A 20,684-nucleotide genomic window follows, 5' to 3' on the forward strand; every position below is an offset into this window, starting at 1 on the left:
ACGACCAGTCAGGATGTTGGTGTTGATAGCAGCTACCATCTTTTGGCCTGGTACCAACAGAAAGATGGAGGAGTTCCTAAACTGCTCATTTACTACACTAGCAGACGAGAATCAGGGATTCCAGCTCGTTTTACAGGCAGTGGATCAAACTCTGACTTCACTCTGACCATCAGTGGAGTCCAGGCTGAAGATGCAGCAGTTTATTACTGTCAGAGTGCTCACTGGCTGAACAGTCAGTGGGTGTTCACACAGTGAAAAACAGTCGTACAAAAACCTCCCTCAGTCAGACTGAACAGAAACTGAAGTGACTGCTGCAGCTGGAAGATACTGCAGAGACTGATACAGTTCACTGAGGACACACACACACACACACACACACACACACACACACACACACACACACACACACACACACACACACACACTGAGGTGACACTAAAACATGTTTAAAATGAATGATTCGAGGAAATTTCTCTGCATCAGTTTCTCAGCATCCATCTCTGTCCCATCATGATCCCACATTTTATCTCATTTCCAAAAATATCAACATGAACTGAGCTGTGACACCTAATGAGAAAATGTTCAGTTCTTCACCTGAACTTCACACACGTCTCAGCTACTCACACTTAAAAATGACACACATGAAGACAAAGATCAGCATCAGAATCCTTCACAGTCAGCAACACAAAAACACAAGACGATGCTCAAAATGTCCTTTTATAACATTTATATTTATGGAAAAGAAAATCTCAGTGTCAACCAGAATCATATAGAAGCTAAAGTTTCCTCCTGTATGTTTAATAATTATTGAACATATTGTTTACTGTCAAAACTTCTAAACCTTATACAAGGACACACACAGATACAAACAACACAGATAACAAAAATACAAACAGCCGAACCTTTCAGTTTCCAGTCAGGACACAGTGTCACACATTTTTTTTTATTTCTTGTCCATATTGACTGTAAGGTTTTATATTTTGTCCTAAAAGAGAAAAATAAAAACATTTCTTTATAGATCACAGTCCAGCTGAAAGTATCCACATGATTAGCCTCATATTACACCCTTTAAACACTAATATTGAACCTTTAAACAGTCAGTGCAAAGAACTCATGAATGTTGATAAATATGAAGGTGATGATCCAGTTTATTGCATTGTTGCATTGTCCCTTTGCAATGACGGCTCATCGCTCGTGCTGCATTACAATGTAGATTCGACCAGTCGGCCCCAGTACAGGAAGTCTGGCTTGAGGAGACTCGCCCAGCTCTAAATGCTGGTCCTCTGAATGTCCACCCTGCTTCCACTGAAGGCGTGAACATACAGAGATGTTCTCGACCCATCACAGGAAACTAGAGGCAGAACTATGAGGCTCCAGAATGTGTTGTTTTTGTCATCAAGCATGAACTTGTTCTGTTTCCTCAAGAGTCCAGAATGATTGAAATATTCTTAAAGAAACACGAAGAGCTTCACAACACTCACATTGCTGTACACACATGTTAATATATAAACTTCAGACAAAGAAACATGTGAGAAAAAGCAGCAGACAGTTGCCTTGTCTTTGTCCTGGTAGGATTTTATGTGGTTTTATGTGATGACTTCTTCATTCTTCCCCCTACATGTAGGCAGGACTATACAGCATGACAGATATGGGAACACTTACTGAAACATTTTTCTCTGAGATCATTTAAAGTCTGGATCATACATGAGACTGAAGGAATTAGAGGAAACAAGTACTACAGCTACTCACTGCTATAAAATATATTTCATGTACTTTTCATTCATGACCAGAATAAATCCGAAGCAATAACTGACTAAATACAAATATGAGAGAGTTTATATATTTACAAATAAAAAGTTTTATTTGAATAAAGCAAAGTTAATGAACCCAAAGAACAACTAATGTGGTACAAATTTCAAAATGAATCATATGAGGATGTAGTTTTGTAATCTTGTTTACAGAAAAAAATCCGTTTGACATAAATGTAGAGAAAACAGCTGATGTGAGAGAGTCTCCGTGGTATACGAGGAATGAAGGGATGGAAATTATTTTTCCCAAACATATTCCCTCATTGGATGTGACAGAGAGCTCTGTCTAATACATTTGCATGAAAAAGAAGAGACTAAACCATCAGGATATAAATATGTAATTAGGGGATAGTGATGACTTCTTAGAGCAACTTTAATACATTTTCAGTGACCCTTCACTCTAAGAGGACAACTGGTTCCAAGTCAATGCAGCAAACTGACTCACAGCAAAAGAGTCAGATGATTTCCATAGAGAGGCACTTTGCATCAGCAGCACCATGCTCCAGTGCTCTGGGAGAGTTTATAGTCCTGAGAGTTGAACACTGGATGACTGACAGCTGTCCTTCATCACAACAGAAGCCACAGAAATCCTCCTCATCAAAAACATGACTTTGATCTGCGTCCTCATCTGGACTCTCCTCTGCTGCTGCTTCACAGGTAAAGTCCAGAGAATCAAACTCCTCTCCTCTATCAACATCTGTCCCTCTGAAATGAAGCCCACAAAACCATGAAGCTGCTTTATGTTTTTGTCTCTGTGTCCTCAGAGTCCAGAGGACAGATCACAGTGACTCAGCCTGGAGCAGTGAGCTCTGCTGTGGGAGCAACTGTGAGCATCAAGTGTAGGACCAGTCAGAATGTTTATGCTTTGTTCAGCATCCACTATTTAGCCTGGTACCAACAGAAGGATGGAGGAGTTCCCAAACTGCTCATTTACCTTGCTAGCACTCGAGAATCAGGGATTCCAGATCGTTTTACAGGCAGTGGATCAAACTCTGACTTCACTCTGACCATCAGTGGAGTCCAGGCTGAAGATGCAGCAGTTTATTACTGTCAGAGTTATCACTACCCTAACAGTCAGTATGTGTTCACACAGTGAAAAACAGTCGTACAAAAACCTCCCTCAGTCAGACTGAACAGAAACTGAAGTGACTGCTGCAGCTGGAAGATACTGCAGAGACTGATACAGTTCACTGAGGACACACACACACACACACACACACACACACACACACACACACACACACACACAGAGTGAAAATGTCATTGTTGCTAAAGGAAAAAAAGTTGGAAATATATCATTTATTTTTAACAAATCATTTATGACCTTTGACTTCTGCTTCATACCAGCTCAAATAAATCTCAATTTCTAAATATCGATCATTATCAAAAATCATATTTCTGTAAGAAAAAAATTCTAACACTAAATGAACTCAGCAAAAGTCAGTGAGTTATAATTATCTGTGTCATGGTCTCCGTGCCTGCCCGGTCGGCCCCACAAGGCTACATTTTCTGTTTCTGTTCTGCACAATTTAGCAAATAGTCCAAATCAGTCAAATGATCAAATTTCCATCTTTACTTTCTCAGGTTTTTAGATTTTCTCTTTTTTGCTCCTCAACACTGCCATGGTCCAAAGACCTGTTGACTTCCTATTCATGTTTTTTGATTATTAATATGATTCGTTTCATTTATTTTCTGTTTTCCAGTCGCATCTCTTCGTCCCTCTGTTCCTTATGTTCTGTCAACCCGTGTCTCAGAGCTATTCTCTGGTTCCCTGTTTTATTTGGATTCTGCGTTCTGTGTGAGTGTATTCGTCATGTCTGATGAGGTTCAGCTGTGTCTGCCTTCTGTGGTGTATTCCCTCGTTACCCTCTGTGTATATTAGTATGTGTTCTAATAATAGCACTGACACATGTTCACATTCCTCAAATTGAGTTATTAATATTTAAACAGGTTATAGTCAAAGGTCAGCTGCCAATCTCAGAGTTAACCAACTCTGACTTTAAACTTAGGAGTTAAAACTGCTTTGTTCCTGAAAGCAGTTGAACAAATTGAGTTGAGCTGGAATCTTGAGCTCTCAGTTTGAGAACAGATGAAGGTAAATTTATTGAACTGTTTACCTCGACTTAAGCACATACCTGTGTACTGAACAGCCCTCGTCAGTGGATCCCAACACCAGTATTTGGCAGTAACAGGTGAGCCTCAACTTTAATTGGTAAAGAGACACCATGAGAACTGACATTACAATACTTTTATTTTACAAAAGTCAGCGTCTTTCAGTTCAAAGTTTGTTAGGCAGCTATTGCACATTTAAAACAAAACAAAAAAAACAACAACAACACAAACACAACGCAGCAACAAGAAACTATGCAGTATATTATAACCGAATACTTAAACATGACTGCACAACAACCTTTCAAAAGAACATTTGTAGATGAATTGTTATTTTCCTTCCAATACTTGAAGCATTTTCTGAGCATCACTTTTTGGTGCATGGCTTGTTGCATGCATACCCCACCTGTCTTAACGGGACTATAAATACAACTATATACAGTCACATTTGTAAGAACAAAAAACTTTTATACTAAACACTTTTAAAATGTACAATTTTGAAGAAGCCCAGGAGCAATCCCATTTCAGAACACTTAGAATAACACAACTTCCTCCCAAAAGGCCACAGGTTTTAACCACAGCTTTCCAGCATCAGTTCATGTAAATGCAGCTACAGCTTTCCAAATCCCAGGAATGCTTTTAATGCAGTGTTCATAAGATCTTTAAATTGATCCTCGTATGCAACACGTCTCGGAAGATACAGGGATAAGCTGCACATCGATGCGTATCCCCGACTCCTGATCATAAAAGTCTATGTTGCAGGACCCCAGTGGTGGAAGTAAGTCAGCCCCAGTTATAAAGACCAGCAGCTCTTCAAACGTGTGGTCCACCTCTTGCTCTGTTAAAATACATACAACTAGTAAATAAAGCGTAATGTGTAGGTTCATGAATAAAAGATTTATAATCAGTTACACTGACTGTTATGTAGAGCGGTTGCATTAATGACAATTTAGGAGTCAAAAACAGGTTGTTAGGCAAAACCAATATTGCGAAGCATCGTATAATGAAAAAGCAAAGCAATCCTGCCCTCCTAAGACACAGGACATTAATTTTTGTCCTCCGAGTCGGAGACCTGTATGTCAAGGACCCTTGACAGGTATTCATATACCTAAATGCCAAGAGAAAGAAAATATGTGTGTCGTCATTAGGATAGGGATTTATGTTGGTGTGAGAGACTGTAGCCTACAAGTTCATATTGTTAAATGACAGTTATGACATGTTGTGTTTCAGGTGATTTTACAGAAAAAAACCCACCAAAATAACGTACTGAATACTTTTAACAAAAAAACTCTGTATATTAAATTACTTCTTAAAATACCTGCCCCAACACTGATCACGAGAATAGACTCATTCTTGTACAGCACTTTTCTGCTCCACCTGCTCAGTGTTTTATACAACAAACTGCAACATGCTGAAACATTTCATTACACAGCATGCAATGAATTTGCATATATGTAATGTCTTTAATATCCTGCTTAGTAATGGCAGTGTCTCTCAATTCCCCTTCGCACTTACTCTTTAACATAAACTTTGCTTAACTTCATGTATTGAAAGTGACTTAATTCTACTGACTCATATAGACTACAGATAGCACACTGGCTTCCAATTAGAACCCTGGAAATCATTATTTAGAGTTTAATATTGACATCACCACAAAAGTAAGACAAACACTCGATTCTTATTTAATATAGATATTTTTTTATTCTTTAAAACTTTAAACAAACTTTAAACTTTAAACAAAGCAATGAGAAATGAGAGAAGAAATTGGAAAAAAAAAAAAAAAGCAGTGTGAAAGTAAGACCAGCATGAAAGTCACAGTTAGTCAGGTCAGGACTGGGGACACTGGTCTCTCATCAGTGGCTCTGAGACCAGAGTGTGGGAGCCCTGGGTGGCCTCACAGGTCACAGAGCCCACCTTCATCCAGTGGTCTGCAGGGAGCCTCAGGGTGCTGCTCCAGCAGTAGAGGCCGTCGTTCTCCTGCACCACGTGGCTCCTGCTCTCCTCCCAGCTGATGCTGCCACTGCCATCCACCTTCCAGGACAGACTCCAGTCTGAGGGGAAGCCCTTGTTGGCCACACACATGACTGTAGCCTTCCCCTGTTTCAGCTCCTCACTAGAGGGCGCCAGCACGGTCAGGGAGGGGGGGACTCGACCCACTGCAGAAAGAGAGAGAGATGTTAGAGAAACTGGGAGTTTGGGTGAAACTGTTCTCCAGATGTTTCACTTCCCTCTCTGAGCTTGGTAACCATGGTAACAGACAGGCTTCACTGCTGTACCATGGCAACAGACGAGTTTCAGTACCAAAGATAAAAATATTAAACCGTTTCTTTGACTTCTGATGTTCTCGTGTGTGTTATGTTTGAATAATTTATTAGTTTTATAATTAGAAAACAAACAAAATATTAAAATGTGAGAATTTTGTCATAAACAATTTATTATGTAAAAAAGAAAGAAGCACCTGTTTTGCTCTATTTTGGAACAATAAAGATAACTGTACTTACTCACACTTTAAAATTCATAAACTCAGCAAACCTCAGACAGCAAACTGTTAATGTGTCGTTAATAATGTTAAATCGTTTAGAACTATTAATTTTAAATGGATGTCACATTATTTGCAGCAAAAGGTTGAAGACAAAACTTTTATGGAAATGTAAAATATATAAACTTTTTCTACTTTCCTTCAAGAAAAAAAAGACTTTTAAAAGTTTAATTTCCAGTAAAAATAAATGCACAAGACGATTTTCGTCTAAATTCAAAATTTACACTGATATTAAATTTTATATTCATGAGAAACATGAAGTATTTATGTAGAAGGAAATGAAATTCACCTTAATGATACAAGTTTTAGCTTCATAAATGAGTGAAATGTACTTACAGTTATTTTTTTTTTTTATTTATTTTTTTTTTTTTTTGCCTGTCCCATTTGGTTCTTTAGCCGTCAGAATTGTTGTCTGAAGACCAACAAGGATACTCAATGGATTTACTTTGCCAAATGGATCATCGCGGCATTGCCGTATTGGTCCATTTGGTCGATCTTTGTTTTTATTATTTATTATATTTTATTTTCAGATGTTACAGACGGGACAGACATGAGTGAGGGATAGGAAAGGGAGAAAGAAAGAGGAAGGAAAGGAAAAACAGAAGGGGAGAGGGACAGTGAGAAAGGGGGGGAGAAAAAAAAATAAAAATCTCCTGGATCACCTGTTGAGAGAAGAATAGAAAACAAGCAAAAAAACAAAGCAACATACTAAACACAACACCATCGCATTAATCTAGCTAAGTGTAAACAGCAGTAAATACTAAATATTCAATGTTGTTGTGCAGCACGCAGGACAGATGTGCTTCGAAGTAGCAGCCAAGAAAGGTGTAATTTAAGTCTACGAGCAGTGAACACCCGTGTGCATACCTGTGTGGATCAGCGTGCTTGTATTCCAAAGGTTTCTCCATGTAACGATCTGCTAGGGAGTGTGGGGGGGCCACAGCCCCGTCCTCCAGGGTATGAAGCAGGTATGGAGGAGATCAAAACTCCAGACATCCAGAGGCCCCCAGAACACAAGAGACCATGGAAAACCAACAGAGGGGCAGCCGCGCCACTGTCCCAGCAAGAGCTGAGGAGAGTCCCAGATGAGGGTTCACTCAGCAGCCGCGGAGCAGAAGCCAGGGGGGGTTGCAGTGACGCGCCCGTGAGCTCCGCTGGCAGCCAGCTGTGCCTGAGTGACCGAGCCCCAGGCCGAGAGGCCGGGGGCACCCCACCTCCGAAGTGGACCGAGCGAGCCCCAGGTTCCAGGCCCCGATAAGCGGCCGCCAAGGAGTGAGCCGGTGTGTACCTGGACGCCCACCCCCAGACACAAAGAACCACCAACGCACCGACACCTGAGGGAGTCCGCCACTGGCAGGGGAAGTGGTGATGGGTGGAGATAGGCCTCCAAACCTTGGAGGACCTGAGGAAATGTACTTACAGTTAACATCCAGTCTGGTTCCTCCACCGAACGTGTACCACAGTGATACAAACTCATTGAGGCGCCGTACAAAAACCTCTGACTGTAGAGAGACGCGGCTCTCTGACTCTGAAACAAACAAACTCAACAAAATCATTCACTGTTTGTATCATTTTGTCAGCTCGTGTGAAAACTGAAAATATTACAGTGCATCACATTTAAATAATGAATAATTTATTTGGAATGTAAAACTTTTGACTTTGATTTCTTGGGACTTTTTCTGATATCAAAATCTGAGAATAACACAGTGGATCCAATTTACAGAAATGTAAATGTTAATTAATATGCATCAGTGTAAATGAAGACTTTGTTGATTTCCTACATTTTTAGAGACTATATTCATAAATATAGAAAAATCAGATATATTTGTGTTTGATGCTCTGATAAACTGGCTGATCCACTCCATACAAAGATGCATATATATTGACAAAGGACACAAACATACAACGGTACTGAGCCAGCACTGAACAGCAAGACTAAGGCTACGTTCACACTGCAGGCGAAAGTGCATCAAATCCAACTTTTTTGACCCTAAGCGACTCATATCCGATCATGGTATGACAGAACAGCACAAATCCAATATTTTCCAAATCCGACCTAGTTCACTTTTGTCTGTGGTACTGAATCCGATACATATCTGACGTTTTAGAAAGCGACTGCTGTGTGAATGGTCATTGGTCACATGGAAGGGTAATACAGTTGGAAGCTGGAGGATCACTATATAAATATCAAATAAGCTTCATACAAGCTAGGTCGCTTAACGATAGCTGTTGAAAGCATAAAGTTGTGGTATACCAGCGGTCAGAACTACCACTGCTTTTCTAGTACGCCAATTATCTTAACCACAGTTTCTATTGAATGAACATCATGTGTCCATGTGTAATTTGACATTTTTGGGAAGCTTTTTCCTTTAATCATTATTGTTATCTTTTGCATATGGAAGTTTAGGCTATGAGGATAATTGGAGATGAACAAAAATGTTGATGTAATATATACAGAATGTCAGAAAAGAAAAGTCTGTTATTGATGTGATTAGCAGAGTAATCCAAAGAGTGGGAATGTGCTGGAAATTTCTTTTATTTTATGAATTTGTCACATGTTTTAGTAATATCACTCTTGGGTCACTTCAAGGTTCACATGTGGGGAAGCATTCAGCTTTAACTCTATTGCACAAAGTCAGGCATCGTGAGAAAGTTGGTGACACCCAGAGGGGGAGAATTCAACAGGTGGTGAAGTCTTTTGTTAATCAGGTCTTTGAGGATGTGGGGACGAGGCAAGGAGCAGTCTCTATGTGACACTGGAAGAGGAGACAAGGTTCTAAACTCTCTCGGACGGGACAAGGGTGTGAACAACAACTGTTTGACTGTATTTAAAGAGGGCTGTGCCATTCATCTTCAGGCTACGTCCACACTAGCCCAGATAGCCCAGATAAAACTGCGTTTTCATCTGAAAACACTCTGCGTCCGCACTAGGGTTTTCAGTTGTTTTCACAGAGTTGCGGGTCCAAGCATGTGTGAAACGCAGGAAGATTCGACCTGCTTCATTTCTGTCTGTCATGGTCCTGGGCCATGTTGGCCCAGTATTCTTAGTTTTTGTGTGTTTTGTATTTTGTTCCCTATTTATGCCTTGGTTCCTAGGTTATTTAGTTAAGATGTTCCTTATTTGGTTACCTCCTGTGTGCCCCTGTGTATCTGTGAGCCCTCGTCTCTCCTTGTGTTTTATTCCATGTTTTCCCCAGCCCGTTATGTCTGTGTTTTCCCCGTGCTCTCTCTCCTCCTGTCTGAACCTCCGTGTACTTCCTGTTTTACTTTGACAGTCTCTCGTCAGTATGCGTCATGTTGTGTTCACTCCTGCCCTGTCTCGTTATGGTTATCTGTGTCAGCTGTGTTCCCCGTGTGCTCCCACTTCCCTCGTTAACCCTCTGTGTATTTATGTCTGCGTCTTCCTCAGTTCGGTGTCACATTCTCCCTCATGCTGTGTGTGATTCTCCCTGTGTTTCTTGGTGAGCTTTATATTTAGTTTTTCCCAGCTTAGTTTTGTATTACCCGTGATCTGCCTTTCCAGCAATAAAGCTGTGCTCTCTGAGTTTATTCCCCGTGTCCCTGTGAGTGTGCGTTTGGGTCCTCTCCTGCCTGCTACACAGCCGAATCATGACACTGTCTGCCACATATTTACTTTCCAGCTCTTTAAACGTCGCGGCAAAATGTTGAGGAAAAGCACCGAGTTTTTTAAATGGACTAACAATGAGGTGGAGTTGTTGCTGCGAGTAAAACAAAAGTACAAAGTTGCAAAAGCGAGTAAGAGTTAAAGAATTTGAAGAAAAGCAATCTGGAGCATGTACAGACTGATATTAGTCTTAATAGAGCAAACAAAACAACTGCTGTATAATGCCCTCCGCTATCTTACTTTAATTGGTCAAATGACTGCATCACATGACTAACATGCGTCATCGTTTTAGAAAGTCTCTGTTTTCGCTGTCCACACTGCGACGCGAAAGCACCATTTTCAAATGTATGCGTTTACGAGAGCACAGCATTTTCCTTGAGCGAAAACGCTGTCTCAGTGTAGACGGGACGCCAAAACAGAGAGAAAATGATGTGTTTTCTAATGAAAACGCATTAGTGTGGACGTAGCCTTAGAGACTGCGTTTCAGTGCCCCACTGAATGTCCTCTCTCTCACCTGCTTGGGAATTAAAAGGTGTTGGCTACATCTCATCGTGTCTGTGGACTGTTAATGAAATTTCCATGACATCATTCTGCAGTGACAAAGTGAGGTAAGTAACTCACAACAAAAGAGCAAAAACTGAACAAGTGTTTGTTTACATTGTTGAGTCAACATTGATTATAAAACCTTCGGTGCTCTTTGGCACTGATTCTCCTGTTTTTTCTAAAGTCTTATCATCATCATTTATTTATTTATATAGCACTTTAAAAACACACCTGGTAGACCAAAGTGCTGTACAATACTAATATGCACATAGTAATAAAACCAGACATAGCAATAAAGTTAAAAAACAATAAAAAATGTCAGTTACCCACAGAGTTAAAAGCCAGGGAATAAAAAGTCTTATAATTATGATTATGTCCCCTCATTCAGTGTCAATGATGGTGATGATACAGGAGGATAAAGGTGAGCTCTAACACATCTGTTCAAATTCATACAGCGTTCACATCCCCTCACTGTAGGGGTCGAGTTATATTTTTCCCTAACACCAGAAAAAGTCGCCAGATTTGTCGCTAGTCGCTTTTTAGAAAAAAAGTCGCTAAGGGAGTCTGAAAACTTGCTAAAAACACGACTACAAAGTCGCTAAGTTGGCAAAACTGGACTGACGTTTAGTCCGTTTACAGCATCCTGCCATGTGATTGCATTTGCCCCTAACCATTGGGAACCCTCACATTAACTTTTATCGAGTGGAAAAAAGTCCTCCGTTAGCGTTCGTCCTCCAGCTTTACTGTTTATGTTATGCTAACATAGCTTTGTCGGGCTAGCGATCACGTAGCACATCATTATATACCAGGTAGTCCAACTTCAGTAACCCTACAAACGTCACTGCTGTTTACTTTCCTGTCTTTGTTTATGTTGGAAGTGATAGCAGAGCTGTACGTTTTAATTTGTTTCATAAATCTCTCAGTCAGAACATGGTGTAATATATTTAGATGGAAGTCTAAATATAAATTCTGTTTTCATGGATGCCCGGATGTTAAACTTAATTGTTATACCTGGTAGAGCAGCCACACTGATCATTTTATTAAAGATGAAAGAATTTATAAAGTTTTTTAACTCTCAGTAATACTGCAGTGATCATTTGACTTAAGGACCTGCAGCGGAGTTTGGGCCCAGACATGGCTAACGACTTAAAGACCGGATACACAACATGAGGCGAGAGAAGGAGAAAAAAGCTCCACCCAGACTGAGCTCCTGATGGGTGAACAGTTTGAGGACAGAAAAAAACCACCTCAGCACAAAAGCACATGAATCTTAATACACCATAGAAGCACATGACAAGAAACAGGCATGAGTAAGGGGTGAGAGTAAGTCGGTGTAGACAGCACATCCGGTCCTGCAGCATGGGCTGGGACTAGACCCGCCGTTCGACCTCAGCCTTGGAGATAAGCGTTCAAAGGTGTTTGGAATCCAGGATGGGGGACACAGGATGGGAACGAAGAGTCTACAGAGTCTGTCATCAGAAACAGTTTTTTGTTGGTCAGCTCCAGCCTTGAGACCACAGCTGGCGCCGATATGGTAGCCACATGAAATGATGGTGGTTTCCTTTAGTGCGAACAACTGCATGTCAATTTTACAGTCGATCTAAATGTCCATCAATCTCCCGTTGGAGATTTTGTGCTCAAAGAGCATTTTTTAACTGTCTATAAATTCTACAGGGTTCATGTGTGTCACATGCTAAATATGCTGTGAAAAACTTTTTTTAAACAAGTCCTGCTGGAGTCAGTTCATTTCCATAGAGAGGCACTTTGCATCAGCAGCACCATGCTCCAGTGCTCTGGGAGAGTTTATAGTCCTGAGAGTTGAACACTGGATGACTGACAGCTGTGCTTCATCACAACAGAAGCCACAGAAATCCTCCTCATCAAAAACATGACTTTGATCTGCGTCCTCATCTGGACTCTCCTCTGCTGCTGCTTCACAGGTAAAGTCCAGAGAATCAAACTCCTCTCCTCTATCAACATCTGTCCCTCTGAAATGAAGCCCACAAAACCATGAAGCTGCTTTATGTTTTTGTCTCTGTATCCTCAGAGTCCAAACCTCAGGTCCCAGTGACTCAGCCTGGAGCAGTGGGCTCTGCTGTGGGAGGATCTGTGACCATCAAGTGTAGGACCAGTCAGGATGTTTATAACAACGACTTTTTAGCCTGGTACCAACAGAAAGATGGAGGAGTTCCTAAACTGCTCATTTATCGTGCTAGCACTCGAGCATCAGGGATTCCAGCTCGTTTTACAGGCAGTGGATCAAACTCTGACTTCACTCTGACCATCAGTGGAGTCCAGGCTGAAGATGCAGCAGTTTATTACTGTAAAGGAGAATTCCCATCTAGCACTTGGGAGCTCTTCACACAGTGAAAAACAGTCGTACAAAAACCTCCCTCAGTCAGACTGAACAGAAACTGCAGTAACTTCCAGCTGCAGCAGAGACTGACACAGTTCAATGAGCACAAACACAATTTCATGAAGGGACTGAATTTTTCATCATATCACTCAGAAATCTAAAGTTCACTATTAAATGATTATTATGGTGGAAACTTCTTTCTACCCACTCAAAACTCAGGGAATCTTGAACTAACACAGTTGTTGCTGTGAATCTTTGAGTAGTTAGAAGATGCTTGTTCATGAACTTTGACCTCAGCTTCATAATGGATCACAGACACACTGTCTTTAAATAAAAGAAGCAAATCTCAATCCTCAGTCACCCTGAAGCTCAACGATTTCTAAAGATTATTAAAATGATTCTTTTTAAGAAAACAAACACGACTCTCAGTCAGTTCAGTGTCAGCGTGGTTCTCCAGTTTTCCTTTTAATAAATAAATCCAACTTTAAATGGAAAAATAAATAATTTCCAACCAGAAATCGAATCAGTGTAAAGTCAAATATATCCAGTTTTACATTCAGCTCTTATGAGACCAGAGTTTTTCATTTTTTTCTTGTCTTCATGTTCAGACAACAAACATTTGAAAGTGAGGCCTTTAGCCTGCATGTTAGCAGCTTTCAGCCAATCAGAGCAGAGTTCAGGATGAATAAAGTCACTTAGTGCATTAGTGTGAACTCATCTGCCTTCTGCAAAGAGGACCTTCTGTTCATTTAGATCAGCCACAGAAGAGCTCAGGCACACATTTCATAAACAGCTTCACTATCATTAGCTCACACACTGATGCTAAATCAGTAGCATTTCAAGCCAAGCAGCCATCAACAAGGATTCCTGTCACTCTGTTGACGTCAGAATGAGTCTCATGTCATGTTTTCTTTAGGCTTCCAAATTTCTATTGATGAGCTTATAAATTCACACAATTCTACCTTTGAGTTTAAACTGTCTTCAGCAGGCTTGACTCTAGAAAAATAATCCTTATCTTTTCACATAGATTGCGGCCAGAAAAAAAGAAGCGCTGTGAAGTGTGTGGACCCAATATAAATGCACCAGATACATGCAAGAAGTACATTTGCAATATACACACACAGTGAAACTCTGCCCCTCATGTGTGGTGTAGTGGTGTAGGTTTGTAGCTTGTACCTATCCGCTGGAACGTTGAAGACAATATAATTACACTGCAAAGCAAGACACAAGCAGGCTGGTTTACTCATGCATGAGGGAAATCTGGCTGGGGCCAAGTGTCGTCCCACCACCTAGCCTCCGTCAGACTCTCAGCCAGGTTCCCCACAGCACTCCTTTTATTGTGGTTACATGAATATGCATAGGTTCGTTAACATATGACGTCTACATACACACAAAGAGTACCTTGCGTGTGTGTGTGTGTGTGTGTGTGTGTGTGTGTGTGTGTGTGGTCAAGATGTGACCCTGTGAAGACTCCCCAAAGCTGGTGCCAGGACGTCTGGGTCCATCTAACAAAAGGCTCTTATACTTAAAGAAATATACGTGTGCTTGCTATACCATAAATCACTAAGAAAAGATAAACTCTCCTAGGGAGTGTGATTTATGCCAGGATACTCTGAAGAGGAATGAATGCACTCCCTTCTACACAGAGTTGTTACAGACCTCTTAAGATGAGACATTCTTTCAATCTACAATTGATTATATACTTCTAAGCATATATGAGTAAATGTTTCTAAGCATAAATGACAATCAACAATACAAAACCTATCAGACTCTCTGTGAAAACTTTGCTTCAGCATGCAGCCAGGTTCACCACAATGATGTTCTGCTATGATGGAGAAACTCTGAAACCAGCAGCACTGACCTTCTTCCATCTGTTCTCCGTGTTAAAGAAATGAACCTCGAATGTTTAGATGTTTGATCATCTTTCTCTAAACTTCTCCTATTTTTCATGTTTTCAGGTTCATCAGGAGAAATCATCCTGACTCAGACTCCTACAGCTCAGTCTGTTGTTCCAGGACAGACTGTCTCCGTCAGATGTAAAGCCAGTTCAAGTGTTGGCTCATGCCTCCACTGGTACCTTCAAAAGGATGGAGAATCTCCCAAACTCTTAATTTATTATGCTACCAGCCGTCAGTCTGGAGTTTCTGATCGTTTCAGTGGAAGTGGATCTGGGACTGACTTCACTCTGACTATCAGCAGAGTTCAGGCTGAAGATGCAGGAGTTTATTACTGTCAGCACTATAACACGTGGCCGTTCACACAGTGATACAACGCCGTACAAAAACCTCACACAGCTGGAGAGGAACTGAGAAAAAAGATCATCTGAACTGACAGCTGCTCAGAAACACACATTATTTATTTTTATAGAATATTTTGATAATTTTAAAAATAGGTTTATATGTTGTTCTAATACCATTTTATAACTGTTAACATCATCAGTTCTTTATGGCCAAATACATATTTATTGCTAAAATTAATTATCTTCAAATCAGAGAATATCGATACAAGCAATGAGTAAAAGCAATCATTTAAATATTTTATCTTTGTATTATGAAAGCTAGAAACAATGTTCTCAAACTGAAAAGACTAATGTCTAATTCAGCCTGCTTCTTTTTCTGCTTCTTCTTCTTTTTTTTTCTTTTTTTTAAGAAAATCACTTAAAAACCTTGAGCCCTTTTCAAACAGATCAAACATTAATTAATATGAAGTATTCATTAAAGAAAATCACAAATGAAAAATAATGCATCTACAACAATCTTTGAAAGTAGTTCCAGTAGGGAGCAGCTGATGGATGTGATTTTATTTATTCATTTATTGCCTTTTTCTCCAAAAGTTGATTCTGTTCATCTGGACGCAGCGTTTTCAGTGGGAGAAACGTTTCGTCACTCATCCAAGTCAACAGAAACAGGAGTGATACACCTGCTGCTGTCAGACCTGCAGGTATCAGGCTGTGATGTTCTCCTTTATAGTGGACAGAAATTATGTTTTTGGAGTGGCACAAATAATTTGTGTGGCATCGTATTGAAATCAGAACAGCTGATTGTTCTGTAAATAGTTTGAAATGGTTATTTAAAAAAAGGGTAAAAGGTAAATGGATGCAAATAACTTTGTTGTTTGTAAAACTTGTGCATATGATTTTAAAATTGACCATTTATATTTGCATTTAAAGTTATGAAATATGATTCATTAAAGATGTTTGTAGTTGTTACAGTAAAAAATATAACTTTTTCCACTCAGAATTTATGCTTTTTGTCTGATTTTAGATTAATTTTGTTAATACAGTTTGTCAAAATGAAAACATGACTGTATATTCAGGCACGTGAGGCTGTGCTGAAAAGAATGATACCAAACAAGGCAAATAAATAGTTTTTAAAGGTGAAATGTGGAGGGAAAATCAAAAGTAGTTAAAAATGGCCAATTATACCCTGGACCCCAGAGGGTTAGATGTTTTTGTTTGGGGTTTTTTTTTGGATTTTTTAAGTAACACAATAGTTACTTTTCAAGTAATTAATTACTTTTAGAATATTGTAAGTCAGTTACTAACTCAGTTACTTTATTGAAGAAGTAACTAGTAATTATAATTAATAACTTTTTTAAAAGCAGGGAGCAGCTGGTGGCTGTGTTTTTATTTATTTTTATTGTTTTCTTCTTTTCTTTTTCGTTAGTTCTTTTCATTTTTTCATTTAGGGTTTGAAGTGTAGAGTTACAGTGAAAATTAAATGTTCAGTGTATGGAAGCATCACTGCTGAACCTGAAGGATGATTATCAGACAGAAGAGCAGCTGAATGGAAACACATGAAAACCACTATTTGAAGACCTCAGTTTTTATTTGAAGTATTAAAACCATCAACAGTGCCACAAGCATGAAAACATGAAAACTATCAAAGCAATACAGACACAGAGGGAGCAGACTGAGAGAAGCTGCAGACTAAAGCCAGTATCAGAGTCCCAGTGAGTCAGCTCAGGACTGGGAACACTGGTCTGTCATCAGAGTCTCTGAGAGTGGAGTGTGGGAGCCCTGGGTGGCCTCACAGGTCACAGAGCCCACCTTCTCCCACTGGTCTGCAGGGAGCCTCAGGGTGCTGCTCCAGCTGTAGTGGCCGTCATTCTGCAGCGCCCCGGGGCTCCTGCTCTCCTCTCCACTGCTGCTTCTTCCATCCACCTTCCAGGACAGCCTCCAGTCTGAGGGGAAGCCCTTGTTGGCCACACACATGACTGTAGCCTTCCCCTGCTGCAGCTCCTCACTAGAGGGCGCCAGCACGGTCAGGGAGGGGGGGACTCGACCCACTGCAGAGAGAGAGAGAATAGATGTTAGAGAAACTGGGAGTTTGGGTGAAACTGCTCTCCAGATGTTTCACTTCCCTCTCTGAGCTTGGTAACCATGGTAACAGACAGGCTTCACTGCTGAACCATGGCAACAGACGAGTTTCAGTACCAAAGATAAAAATATTAAAGTGTTTCTTTGACTTCTGATGTTCTCGTCTGTAATCTGTGAACTATTTCTTAGTTCTACAATTACAATTAAAATAATCAGAAAAATACATTTGTCAGAATTTTATCATAACTCAAAAATTAAACAATTTTGTATATAAAAATGGAAAAAAACAAACTTATTTTTGGTATATTTGGGAAAAATAAAAATAACTTAATTACAAATTAAATCTCATAAACTGAGCCCAACGTGGTCAGCATGCTTTTAGAGCAGGGGTGGGCAACTCCAGGCCTCGAGGGCCGGTGTCCCTGCAGGTTTTAGATGTGTCCTTGAACCAACACAGCTGATTTAAATGGCTAAATTAGCTCCTCAACATGTCCTGAAGTTCTCCAGAGGCCTGGTAACGAACTAATTATGTGATTCAGGTGTGTTGACCCAAGGTGAGATCTTAAACCCGCAGGACACCGGCGCCCGAGGCCTGGAATTGCCCACCCCTGTTTTAGAGTATGGTTAAATGGTAACCATATGGCAGTATAGTAATTTTAAATCTTCATCAAAGGCGAAATGAAATGGATGACAAATTATTTGCAGATACTTTGGCAAAAGGTTAAAACATAGAAACAAAAATGTGCCATCTATGAACTGTTTTTGAAGAAAAATTTCTAAAAAAAAAAGTTTTAAAATTTAAGTTTCATTGAAAGAAAATGCTCAAAAAGATTTTAGTGTGAAATAATAATGGCATCATAATTGCATAATTTGTAGAAAACTGTGCACTTTTCTGTTGCACTGTCTTGTGTCTGTATCACTCCGTTCTGTTTTTGTAGTTCTTGTATACTTGCACTTTATTATAGTCCTATGTTGATTTACTGTTATATGTAGCACCAGGGTCTTGGAGGAACGCTGTCTCATTTCACTGTGTACTGCACCACTGTATATGGCTGAAATGACAATAAAGCCACTTGAACATGTTACATGTCAGTCGTGACTTGAGTGTGTTCAAAGCAAAAGGAGATAAAAGACCACAAATAAGCTGATTATCAGTAAACCGCCTGACATAACACAACACTCATCCACAAGAAAAACTGGCAAAGAACAACAACAACTGGTAAGCTGCCTGAGTCGCACACAGTGGAGTGCCCGCGGAAACATAAAATGTCTCTGTTATGGGTCGAATATTTCACATTTCTATCAAGTAAATTATTCCATGCTGTGTTTCAAATTAAACTGAAGAGTCGTGAGTTCATTAGTCTTTGGTGAATAAATAATGACATCGTCTAATATGACAGTGTCGTTGTTTCTCTCAAGCTATATTTACCAAATTTGGACTCTTTTAACTCTAACACATCGATCCAAATTCACCCACAGATGTTCAACTGTCTTAAAGTCTGAAGGACTTGAAGGACACTTTATATGATTTATGTCAAAGAACAAGTGGTGTCATGAAACGGCTGAGCAGGCAGGCAGGAAAAGACTCAAATGCAGACTCCCAGAAACAGGACGTAAAATCAAAAACCAGCTTTATTTGCTGAATGGAAATACAAAACAAAACTAGACTGGGGGAAGTATAAACTACAAACACAAAGAGGCACACAGGGAAACACAGCCATGAGGGAGGACGCAACACAGGACTGAGGGAGACGCTGACCTAAATACACAGAGGGATAACGAGAACACACGAGGAACCCAGCTAACACGAATAACCACAACGAGACAAACGAGACGACCATGGAAACACAAGACCTTCACAATAAAACAGGAAACATGATGCGGGAGCGGAGAAGAGGCAGACGAAAGGGCGTGAGGGAACACGAGGGAGAGAGCAGACACGACGGGCTGGGAAACATAGATAAACATGACGGAATGAAACACACGGAGGAGAAACAAGGCACAAGAACTCACACCACAATATAAACACAGACACACACAGGGAGACACAAAGGGCAACGACACAAGGGGAAATCTAATAACCAAATCTAAACAGAACAATGCAGGCATTAAAGAATGATCCTTAACATAAACAAGTAGACTTAACATAATACAAAAAAATGACAAAAACACAGGAAACGCAAACCGCTTGGTCGAATGAACCAGGACAATGACAAGTGGTCTTGAATCATTTCAGCAAAATGCCCCTGCAGGAGAAAAGCCTTCACATCTCCTCACTGCACGAGTAAATTTTGACAAAATTTCTCATCTGTCTATAAATCATGAAGGGTTCATGTGAGTCACATGCCAAATATGCCATGACAACTCTTTTTAGACACATCACATTGATCCAAGTCTCTGCTGGAGTCAGTCAGATGATTTCCATAGAGAGGCACTTTGCATCAGCAGCACCATGCTCCAGTGCTCTGGGAGAGTTTATAGTCCTGAGAGTTGAACACTGGATGACTGACAGCTGTCCTTCATCACAACAGAAGCCACAGAAATCCTCCTCATCAAAAACATGACTTTGATCTGCGTCCTCATCTGGACTCTCCTCTGCTGCTGCTTCACAGGTAAAGTCCAGAGAATCAAACTCCTCTCCTCTATCAACATCTGTCCCTCTGAAATGAAGCCCACAAAACCATGAAGCTGCTTTATGTTTTTGTCTCTGTGTCCTCAGAGTCCAGAGGACAGATCACAGTGACTCAGCCTGGAGCAGTGAGCTCTGCTGTGGGAGGAACTGTGAGCATCAAGTGTACGACCAGTCAGGACGTTCTTGGTTCCGTCGCTTTAGCCTGGTACCAACAGAAAGATGGAGGAGTTCCTAAACTGCTCATTTATGTTGCTGACATTCTAGAATCAGGGATTCCAGATCGTTTTACAGGCAGTGGATCAGACTCTGATTTCATTTTGACAATCAGTGGAGTCCAGGCTGAAGATGCAGCAGTTTATTACTGTCAGAGTCTTCATGTTATTAACAGTCAGTGGGTGTTCACACAGTGAAAAACAGTCGTACAAAAACCTCCCTCAGTCAGACTGAACAGAAACTGAAGTGACTGCTGCAGCTGGAAGATACTGCAGAGACTGATACAGTTCACTGAGGACACACACACACACACACACACACACACACACACACACACACACACACACACACACACACACACACACACACACAGCATTAACATTGAGTGTATTGCTGTAAATTAAAAGACCACCAAATACTTTGAACACACAGAAAACATCAGTAGATAAATTAAGTATTTATTAATTAGCTGCTGTAGAAATTTAAATAGTAAACTTTTGAATCCAGCATTCGTTTCCTCTTTCCCATCATTGCTTAGACT

The 20,684-nt window shown here is 40.3% G+C and overlaps 3 pseudogenes and 2 gene segments (V, D, J or C); 1 reads left to right on the top strand and 4 right to left on the bottom strand.

The window, feature by feature from the left end:
- Positions 1-20,684, bottom strand: part of LOC146609171 (Ig kappa-b4 chain C region-like) — a 103,909-nt gene that overhangs the window by 44,787 nt on the left and 38,438 nt on the right.
- The window catches only part of LOC146609177 (Ig kappa-b4 chain C region pseudogene), a 63,003-nt pseudogene that overhangs the window by 3,501 nt on the left and 38,818 nt on the right, over positions 1-20,684 (bottom strand). The window lies entirely within an intron of this gene.
- LOC146609178 (Ig kappa-b4 chain C region pseudogene) lies at positions 5,745-9,472 on the bottom strand (annotated as a pseudogene).
- LOC146609179 (Ig kappa-b4 chain C region-like) lies at positions 16,942-17,363 on the bottom strand. The segment is given in 2 exon segments: positions 16,942-17,267; positions 17,339-17,363. Coding segments are annotated over 2 exon segments (351 nt in total).
- LOC146609180 (Ig kappa chain V region 3547 pseudogene) lies at positions 19,859-20,340 on the top strand (annotated as a pseudogene).

This window comes from Diplotaxodon limnothrissa, linkage group LG22, assembly GCF_057381915.1.
Source record: "Diplotaxodon limnothrissa isolate DT_005_m linkage group LG22, D_limnothrissa_male_GT1.1, whole genome shotgun sequence".
Lineage (NCBI taxonomy): Eukaryota > Metazoa > Chordata > Actinopteri > Cichliformes > Cichlidae > Diplotaxodon > Diplotaxodon limnothrissa.